Here is a 10,709-nt window from a genome sequence, read left to right on the forward strand (position 1 = left end):
AAAAGGACTGTACCTTTAACTTAAAGTACAGGAAGTTTCACTTTCAGGGGGAGGCTGGGGAGGGAGGGGGTACTGTCCCAGAGGAAAGGGAATCAAGGATGGAAAATTCTGACACAGGAATGGCTGAGAAGCACTCAGGGAAAGCCAGAGAGACTGCAATGCCATATCACCCAGGTATCATCCTGCATTAAAGTTAACTGTCTACAGACATGGGAAGGAATGGATTGTCAAGACAAAAACTTTTGATAACCCTTACAACTACATGTACATATGTAAGAAAGAATGCAGCTCATATTGCAAACTAACATCAAGTTTCGCAAACATTAAATACATGTAATAATAATAGGCTTTTTTAAAGAAAAAAAATGGGAAAAAAATCAAAGAATAAACCAATGACAGCAAAATGAATATATTCTAAATAAAACTTTTAACAAACATGACCCAAAAAGACCAAGAAAAAGTCTCTCACTTACAGATATATATTCAAACTACATCTTCATGTGTTGAAGAGAACAAGTGTACTTCATAATAATGCTATCACTTGTGATTACTTTTCCACAATGGTTTAATCTGGAAACTTTAAATTTTTCATTCAAAAGCACTATAACAATATAATTACAGGGAAAAATAACTGAGGAAAAAAAGAAAGAAAAAAAGGTGAAAAAAGAAAAAAGAATGAATTTAAAAACAAAATTAAAACAATGTAAATAAACCTATGAGAGACTCAAACTCTACTATTGAAGAGTAATACGCAAAATCAGGGCAAAGGCAATTAAATGACTTGCAAGCAGTTGGCAGTTGAAGTGATAAAAAGTGGTTACCGGTATCTTTGAAATTTCAGGTATTTTAGAGTAAAATGTCATTGTCAATAGAAAAGAAAAAAATATCTTCTGAACCAAGCAGACTGTGTTCTAAAAAACAAAGTCAAACAACAGATCAAGTGGATCCATGCAACAACAACAAATAACTAAATATGTCAGAATACAAAACATTAAACATCGAGCTCTGGTTTCATTAAAAACTACAAATAAATTTGAAGGCTTCATGAAATAGATAGATAATGAATAATAAACAAAACAGACAAAGAAACAAAAATAACGGTAATAAACACAGAAAATGAATAAATAAATTAAATAAACAACTAAATAAAATACAAATAAAAGTTAAACTGAAATAAATCAATCAATCAATATTCCTACTTGAAGATTTGTTTCAGACTATATGTCATGCCCTACTGCATTACCACAAAGTAACAAACACTGCACAGGCACGGTATACACTGCACAACGCAAAACCACACCAATAGTGCACCATGGACACATCACATACTCTGCCCCCCACCCCCTTCAGTGCAAGGAGATTGAAACAGGCTGATAAACCTGTTCCACAGGTGACAATAATATGTACTTTCAGATTGTGTCTGGACTTGGCTACCACTGTATGTGCCTGCATGTTGGAACAGCATAATCTTTAACAAGATAACAGTTCAATCGACCAGCTGATTTGTGAGTGAGTAAGTGTGTGTGTGTGTGTGTGTGTGTGTGTGTGTGTGTGTGTGTGTGTGTGTGTGTGTGAGTGAGTGAGTGAGTGAGTGAGTGAGTGAGTGAGTGAGTATGTGTGTGCTTTGCATGTATGTGTGTGAGTGTATACAGTGTGTGTGTGATTATGTGTACTTGTGTGAACGTAAATGTATACTGTGTGTCTGCCACAGTGACTGCATTGTGTGTATGAGACTTCAAGAGGCCATTTTTTGTTACAGCATACAGGCCATATTAAACAACAAGTTCTTTTTCTACACACACTATACTGTAAATTTGTAGACTGTCCAAAGAGAGCTGAGTAACTCTGGGGTAACACTGAAGTGTTGATAACCGGTTATGCACCTTGAATACCCGGATATCTTAGCAAGTCGATGGGTATGAATGCCAGCTGTGGATCATTATCAAGTGGTGTGACTACCTATTTGGTATACATGTCCTAAAACCGGGCCACCCAATGCTTCCAGTGGCATGACTCGAAAGTCGAAGTACATTTAATCAAATCTTTTTTGGGATAATTTGACCCATACCCCTTATTGCTTGGTAGATTTTTCTTCTTTTTTACATTTAGTCAAGTTTTGACTAAATGTTTTAAAATAGAGTGGGAATCGAGATGAGGGTCGTTGTGTATGTGTGTGTATAGATTGGTTTCGAGATAACTACTGGGCCGATCTTCATGAAATTTCACATGAGATCAGTTCCTGAGTATGATATCCCCAGAATTTTTTTTCATTTTTTTAATAAAGCCTCTGTGCTGTGTTTGTGTGGCTGCTTTCGTATGCCAGCTAGTGCATGGTGAGTGTCACTGCCTTGAGGATTTATTTTATTTCTTCTTTTCAACACTTTTCATACAAATCAATTTTACAGAACGTTTAAAGAAGTATTAGGAGTTTATTGTTATTGTTTAGTAGCCACAAGAAGTGATTAGCATAGACTCAATCCTGTTGTTTGTGCGTCTCTGTGTGAGTGTATGGGGGAGGGGGTGGTGTGGTCACCCCTCCCGTGACACCTGCAATGTACGGACAGTTTTGCTATGGCCCAAGGGTGTCCGTTCATGAGAGGGACTGCTGTACAACCATCGCCCCCAAGCCGATAAATAAACGTGCACCTGGTCGATGACTTGTCGGCATTGACTGATTGAGTATAGTACGACAACAGTAGTCAATGACAGTGCAGTACTGAGTACTACGACAACTGGTACGAGTGTGCAAAGGTTCGCTTATTGATTGATCGATATCTTACCTGTGATGGGCCATTAGCGTTGCACAGCTTGTTCAACGTAAAACCCTACTCGTCCACAGTCTGTTACGCTTTCTACTTCAGGTGATCACATTGAAAATGATTTAAAAAAATCCGCCTACAACTTGCTGTCACCTTACATACATGCGTAATCGGCATGCAGCCATTGCCAAGCACAGACTTTGGTCATGCACATTGCCTGGCCCCTCTAAAAACTTCCGGGTCAAAGTTGACGAGGGTCACACCTCGAATTTTGTTTTTAGTTCAGTGTTTGTTTGTGTGTGTGTGTGTGTGTGTGTGTGTGTGTGTGTGTGTGTGTGTGTGTGTGTGTGTGTGTGCAGGCAATGTAAGTGTGTTTGAGAGAGATAGAGGGAGAGAGAGAGATAGAGGGAGAGAGAGAGATAGAGGGAGAGAGAGAGAGATAGAGGGAGAGGAAGAGAGAGAGAGGGAGAGAATAGAGTGGGATGAATAAGAGAGAGGGGGAGGGGGAGGGGGAGAGCAGTTTCCTAGTATAATAAGGAGACGATCAGGGATCAGTGGGTGACGGAAGAATGAACTGATTGTGTAACAATTCAAACAGCTAAAATATACAGTTTGTGCAGCTAGCCAGTCGGCAGTGTCTTTAAGAAGAACAAGCAAAATAAAGCACTGCCTGCAAAAATAGGCAAAAGCGAAAAAGCACAGCCTATATCATCTGGGACATTGCAGATCTCAACTGATATCATATATATGGACAAAGGTGAATGGGGGGGGGGGGGGGGGGATAAAATATACATTTCGGGGGAATTAACAAATGGTAAGCCAGTAACAGATGGAATCAAACATGTAAAAGGATCATAATGACAATAAAAAAGAACACATTCTTGCAACTGCCCAATGTGTTAAACACGATTTTCTGTCGATGTTTATGTTTCCATACAGTGATGGGATGGCGGCGTTAGGGCCTAATTTTTTTTCTGATATCTTAATTTTGCTCTCCTCTAACCACCCCCCTCCCAGCAGCCAGTTTGACATTTGGACATCCTGCACTAAATAATGTTTCGCCATTCCGATCCCAAAACATACAAAACATAACAACAACAAAATGGGCTAAGAATTGTAATGAACAGGAAAACCCTATAAGAATAAAAAACAAAAAACAAGAAACAAAACGAAATGAAATATCAACTGAAGATTTAACTCACGGTGCCGTGTCTACGTCTGAATGTTGAGGTACAGCCTTTTCTTTACTTAATGTGTCACTGCCAAGTTTTGAACAAAATAAAATTTGAGTGCAAAATTAAGTGCTAAAAACCCACTAACAACAACCACTAAAAATCAACCTTAAAATGAACAGAAGTAAAATCAGAACTTATCACACAGTTTTGAACATCTGAATCTCGATCTATATCTCTTTACATTTTCTCTTTACAAATCTGACGTTTTTACTGCATGGTTCTCCCTTCTTTGAGAATCCCACCTCCTATAGCTGTTCCTTCCCTCTTCACAGATTTTACTAATTAAAATGCAATCAGACTATTCAGGTTTTTTTGTTTTGTTTTGTTTTGTTCATTGATTTTTTAAAAAAAGAAAGATTTTTTGGTGGAAATTTGGGGGGGGGGGGGGGGGGGGGAATTGTTGCGTGGTTATTTTTCAGTACAGAAGCACACATGCACCATATCACCAATCACTGCTTGTTAAAACATATATAGCCAAAAGATTTACAGGTCAACTGAAGGCGTACTTATAGATCACATTTAATCACCCAAAAGTGGTTTCATGCAAGCCATGACTTTTAGTTTCATTCCCAACCATACGGATTAATGCCACAAAAAGCAAAAAAAGCCCCCATCACCGTGCCACAGAAAAAATTTTTTACAAGACAAGAAATAATACCAAAGAGCTACAGTGTTACTGGTTCAAAGCATGGCATCTCTTCTGCAAGTCTACAGATGATTGTGGCAAGCGACCACTTCACATCACAATCTATTCGTCTTACAGGGAATTTTCGCTGCTTACCTGTGCGAGATAAACGATCTGAAATAGGGAGTTGAACAGATTCTTTGTCTAAATTTAGGACACTTTTCGTGAAGACACTTTCTCTATCATATGGTGGAATATCACCAGAACTGGATTCTTCAGTGCCCCATGAATAATGTAATGCCATGCCAGTCTCTCCTTTGTGTACACAAAAAACAATTAAAAACAAACATGACTTACAGGCCCTGACCACACATCTTACATGTTAATGTCTAGATTTCAGCTGAACATTTCTTGTTATCACATTAAGTTAGCACAGATCAAGTTAACCCAAACCACATGTTTGGTTACTTGTAACCAAGGTACAAGGGTTGATAAGTATATCTAGCACCTGCTTACCTTCTGGAATACACAATATGTTCCTTGTCACATAGACATGGTGATCTAACAAGTTATAAACCCTCCAACATCATGTACGAATACAATTCTGCAGTTAGCTAAAATAGCATTATGTGCAGGGTGAACCTCATCGTAACTCAGTACTTTTCAGGGACGTAGAGACCATGCATCACAATAGACAATGTTTCGGAAATAACTCCTGTAGGGCCAAAAAAAAAATAGGTGTGGTTACGGTAACATAGCCAAAAAAAATAGGGTAGGTAGGCAATCACTTTTTTTTTTTAAACTTTTTTTTCTAATGTGTACAAATTAAACCTACTTGACAAGGAAATAAGTGTGCGACACGGGCGCTTTCCTCAGCCAAGACAAACCTGCAGACCCTTGACCGTGTGCAAAACCAGGCCCTCCGACTCATCACCGGTGCAATGAAATCCACGCCCATCAAGGAAATGGAGAAGCTTACCACCATCCAACCCCTCTGTCAGAGAAGAGAAGCCAAGACTATGGTACAGGCCGAGAAGCTCAAGTGCCTACCCGACCACCCCATGAAGCACAGACTGAGCAACCTCACCAAGAACCGGCTTAAGCAGAGCAGTTTTGTACACGAGAGCAAGAGACTTTCTCGACAGTACAGGGAAGTCCTTCCACAGAACACTCTACCTCTGACTCAAGAAGAAGAGGAAACCCCCAAGGCAACAGAGAAACCAGGCATCCAGATCTGCACCAGTGTTCCACATGTTACCTCAGGAGAAGATCAGAATGACACAGCTCGACAGGCACTCACCTTAGCCCTGATCGACGAACAGTACCCAAAAGAGGCGTGGATCCATGTATACACCGATGGATCAGCAACTAACGCCGTGCTCAATGGAGGTGCAGGCATTCTCATCCAGTTCCCTGGGGGACATACAGCTACATCCAGCGTTGCCACTGGCAAACACTGCACAAACTATAAAGCAGAAGCAGAAGCTCTCATGCAGGCCGCCTCCTTCGTTCAGGACTCCGCAGACCCTTGCTACCAAGTTGTCTTCCTCTCGGACGCCCTTTCAGTCCTTCAGGCCCTAGAGAACGACAAACTCCCACAGCTGGCCAAAGCATTACAGATGGTCAGACAAACCAGAAGAGTTGTCCTCCAGTGGATACCAGCACACTGTGGGATACCAGGAAATGAAAGGGCAGATGAGCTGGCAAAAGAAGGAGCCGTGGAAGACCAACCTGAAAACAGTGTCAGCTTTAGTGAGCAGAAGACAATCATCAAGGCATTGATGAGGCCAAGGACAAACAGAGATGACTACCACACAATGTCCAGAGAGCAGCAAGTCAACCTCATCAGGCTGCGTACTGGCCACAACAGGCTCAATGCTCACATGAACCGAAAGTTCAAGCTGGCGCCATCACCAACCTGTGCCTGCGGTCAAGAGGACCAAACAGCGGAACACATCTTACAGCGATGTCCCTTACTAGATGAGGAACGAAAAGAAGTGTGGCCGTCACCAACTCCCTTGCAGACCAAACTATACGGCAGTCGACAGGAGTTGGAGAAAACGACAACATTAATTTTATCACCAGTGCTGGACTGATTGTGTAACCTCTGCGAACGCCAAGAAGAAGAAGAAGACGGGCGCTTTCGCTTTCATTGCGTTTTTTGCACTCGTTTTTTGTTTTTGTTTTGACAAATGTAATAAAAAGTTATAGGATCGGCCCCTAAAAATAGGGTAGGTCGGGTTACCGTAACCACACCTATTTTTTTTTTAGGCCTAGGGTTTGTATGCATTAGTTGTGAAAGAATGAATATCTTTGCTTTTAGTGAGACAAATAATCCACACAAGCTCCTTGTCCATGTGTTTTGGACATATGCACCCCTCTCCTTCTTCTTTGTTCATGGGCTGAAACTCCCACGTTCACTCATGTTTTTGCACGAGTGGATTTTTACCTGCATGACCGATTTTACCCCGCCAATCAGGCAGCCCTACGCCGATTCCGAAGGAGGCATGCTGGGTACTTTTGTGTTTCTATAACCCACTGAACTCTGACAGTGACATGGATTACAGGATCTTTTCTGTGCGCACTTGGTCTTGTGCTTGCGTGTACACGTGAAGGGGAATAAGACACTTGCAGGTCTGCACATAAGTTTACCTGGGAGAACGGAAAAATCTCCACCCTTAACCCACCGGGCAGCCGTGGCCAGGATTTGAACTCACAACCTTCTGATTAGGAGGCTGATGTCTTATCCACTAAGCCACTGCACTGCGCCCGTCCACGACCCATACATACCCATGTTCTTTCCAGAAAGTTTGTTTATTTCTACCTTTCCTTCCTCCACCAGTGGACATTTCCTAGAGAGGAACTGCCAGTAGAGGAGGAACTATTAATAATAAGAATTTCAAACTTATTTCAGATAATGGTTACAAATTTACTGATTTTGATTTGGTTTGGACTTGTCTTTTCATCAATTTTCAAATGTTTGTCAACCCATGCCCCTTCCGACCCGTTCTATTTTTGCTGCTGTGAGCCTGTGACAGAGATCTTTTGGAGCAATTTCCTTACCACCTTTGCCCCGCAAGCATTAATACTGAGTGAAACTCAACACCAGCCAAATGCATACCTCTGTTACAGGTATATGACAGGTCTACTTTATTCAAGTAAATACACCAATGGATATTAAAATGACTTTAGTCTTATCTTGTAGATTATCTCCTCACTGAAGGGGCCAGAAAAAGACAAATTCCCAAATAACTCTGTCTGGTTTGTATTGGTCGCGAAAGAATGAATACCCTTGATTTTCATTCAGACAAAGATTGGAGCGGCCAATCACTAGTGAGGGTGTGTCGGAAACATGTGGACAAGAGCATGTGTGACTTTATTTGTCAGAGGAAAAGCAACCCATACGAACCCGACAGTTATTTCAGAAAATTGTCTATTAGCAGTACTCAATAAAGTGTTCTATGTCTATGTCTATGACTCCTACATTTCATTGGTATTTTACACAGATTAGTTACAATGAGGTTCATCCATGCAAAATTAAAATCTTCTTGGATATAAAAATACATGCACTTTTCCCTGTCTCCATCCTTACCTGAGGGTAGTCCTCTTTCCCTCCGGACTGGCAAAAATGCCTGACTCAGGGTCAGACGACACCAGATTGTCCTTGGAATTGGACGGCGAGATGGAAGTACCGGTAGAATCATTGCTGTACAGTCGTGACAAGCGGCGATGTCCAGTGTTCAGGGGACCCGGCTTGTCATTGGCCTCTGGATGATCGTCCTCCTCTCCTGAATCATCGTCATCTAGTTTGAAAATGACTTTTCCTTCAGCCTCGTCCAGGTCTGTGCTCTCTCGACGCCGACGAGTGCTGTCAACCGAATCTTGTTCAGCCATGGCGCCAGTGTCGTATTTTAGCACTGGGGTGATTGTCAGTGCTGCCAGCCCCACCTTTCTTCCTGTGGAAGTTGAAAGAAAGGTTCAAAAATAAAAGAATCTGTAAAAAGCGAGGTCTTCTTAGTGAAGACCTCTTCTTAGTGATAGGTAGCCAACATCAGCATGGTGATGAATCTTGAGGTTGCAGTATATATAGGTCTACTACTAAATGTGTGTGTGTGTGTCCGTGTGACAGTGAGTGTGTACCAGGCATGACAGGCAAACTCGATAAAACAGACTGACAAATCTTCAGAAGGAAATCAGGTACAACTGAAGAGCACAACAAAAAATACACAGAACACAGAGAACTCTTATGGAATGAGAAAACATTGCTTTGTAGTTGCCTGCGTTCTATGACGCAAACTAGGTAATAATTCGCAAATAATTATCAGGATCAAGTAGGCCTAACTCACTAATTACTGATCTAATCTGATAGTGAATTGATCAGTTATCAAAACGCCAGACACTGGCACATGAAATAACACGTTGTTCAGGCTTAAATTGCAGGGTTCAAGATTACCGGGGATTGTGAGCTACGAATTTACAATGATAAGTCAACATTACCGGTAAATGTAACTACAAAATCCTAATCAACAGGAACCACTCCTTCGCGTCATAACATGTCGTCTGCTGCCACTTCTGCTTTCCAATGCCTTAAGAACAATAATTGATCACAAAATCAAGAACAGTCAAACCTGTGCAAAAAACACGTGGGTACACACTATACGATCAGCCGTCACAAAACGTAAACACCAGCATCAGACGACAGTGGCGTGAGGTTGTCACAACTCACTGTTCTCTTCTTCCGGTTTATCCTCGTTCCCTGGCCCACATTCACAAAATTACCGTCTCAAACGCAACCCCACTGTAACATGAAGTTTTGCACGTCTGTTACCAGGGGCGGATCCACAGAGATATAGAATATGTTATATCTCTGTGGGCGGATCACATCATTTTTAGGGGGGGGGGGGGGGGGGGGGTATAAATTTCTTTTAGGGACAATTCGACGAAGCGTTTAGTTGAGGGCGCGAAGCGTTCGAACCTCTTAGGGGTCCGGGGGCATGCCGCCTCCCGCCCCGGAAAATGTTGATAAAAACATGGCAAATGGAGCAATCTGGTGCATTCTGAGCCAAGAATACACCTTCCAACAAGTAAATTTAAAAAGACAAATTTGGATCAAAACAAGGGCAATTGATCGATCTGGTGCAACCTGAGCCAACAAATGAGCTAACTACTTTTCAATACCGTCACTGTCGGACTTAGAAGACAAAGGCCGCCTCCCAGGGGGTCCGGGCGCATGAATGAAAATGAATTATGTGTCCTCAGTGAAAGCAAAGCAGCCAACCGGTTCAAACTGAGGTACAATTAAACTCTTTATCGGGAGTTGCAATGAAAAGGGCGAACCAGCTGGTAAACTAGTGTCTGGGAACGTTTAATACTTGTATAAGGTGCCACTGAACTGCACAATATGTCGGTCCGCATCTTCTGCGATTTTTAAAAAATTGTTTTCTTTTTTCCTTTCTTTCTATTTTGCTTGTTCATTCGGTATAATATAATGCAAAACAGGTGGAATTACTCAAAATATTCGAACCGAGCAAATAACTGTGTGACAGGACAGATAATAGACGACTTCCGGAAATAACTCTGTGGGGTTTGCATGGGCTTCGAAAGAGTGAATACCCTAATTGCTTTTACTGACTCGACAAACAATCAACGCCGGGGCCAGTCACTAACAAGGGGTGTGTCTGAAACACGTGAACAAGGAGCACGTGTGGATTACTGATTTGTCTCAAGAAAAGCATGGGTATTCACATGCACACTTCCACAACTTAATTACACTTACAAACCCGACAGAGTTATTTCCGAACATCGTCTATTAAGACGTACAGTTTTTGTCTGAGTTTTATTTTAGACATACATTTATACACCATTTGACAACATCAACAAATCGGAAAGTTTGTCTAGAACTTAGTACAGCAGGCAAAAATAATCAGGCATATGCCGCTTGGTGACACACACATATATAATGACGCACTTGAAATCCAGTCCTGTATCAGTCGAGTGTCACTGAATTAAAACTGTTATCCACTGACGGTCAGTGTGGATCCAGTACCGCTACTTGCTGCTCCTTGCATCACTTGACTGAGAGACATGCAG

The 10,709-nt window shown here is 41.6% G+C and overlaps 1 protein-coding gene across 1 annotated transcript in view; it reads right to left on the reverse strand.

Annotated features, from left to right (window-relative positions):
• Positions 1 to 9,331, reverse strand: part of LOC138963139 (acetyl-CoA carboxylase-like) — an 83,895-nt gene extending 74,564 nt beyond the window's left edge. Inside the window, exons 1-3 of the mRNA XM_070335172.1 lie at positions 9,248 to 9,331; positions 8,212 to 8,575; positions 4,776 to 4,793 (exon numbers count right to left, since the gene is read on the reverse strand). Of these exons, the coding sequence (XP_070191273.1) occupies positions 4,776 to 4,793; positions 8,212 to 8,513 (320 nt within the window). The 5' untranslated portion in view covers positions 8,514 to 8,575; positions 9,248 to 9,331. The remainder of the gene's footprint in view (positions 1 to 4,775; positions 4,794 to 8,211; positions 8,576 to 9,247) is intronic.
• Positions 9,332 to 10,709: the final 1,378 nt, after the last annotated feature.

This window comes from Littorina saxatilis, linkage group LG3, assembly GCF_037325665.1.
Source record: "Littorina saxatilis isolate snail1 linkage group LG3, US_GU_Lsax_2.0, whole genome shotgun sequence".
Classification (NCBI taxonomy): domain Eukaryota; kingdom Metazoa; phylum Mollusca; class Gastropoda; order Littorinimorpha; family Littorinidae; genus Littorina; species Littorina saxatilis.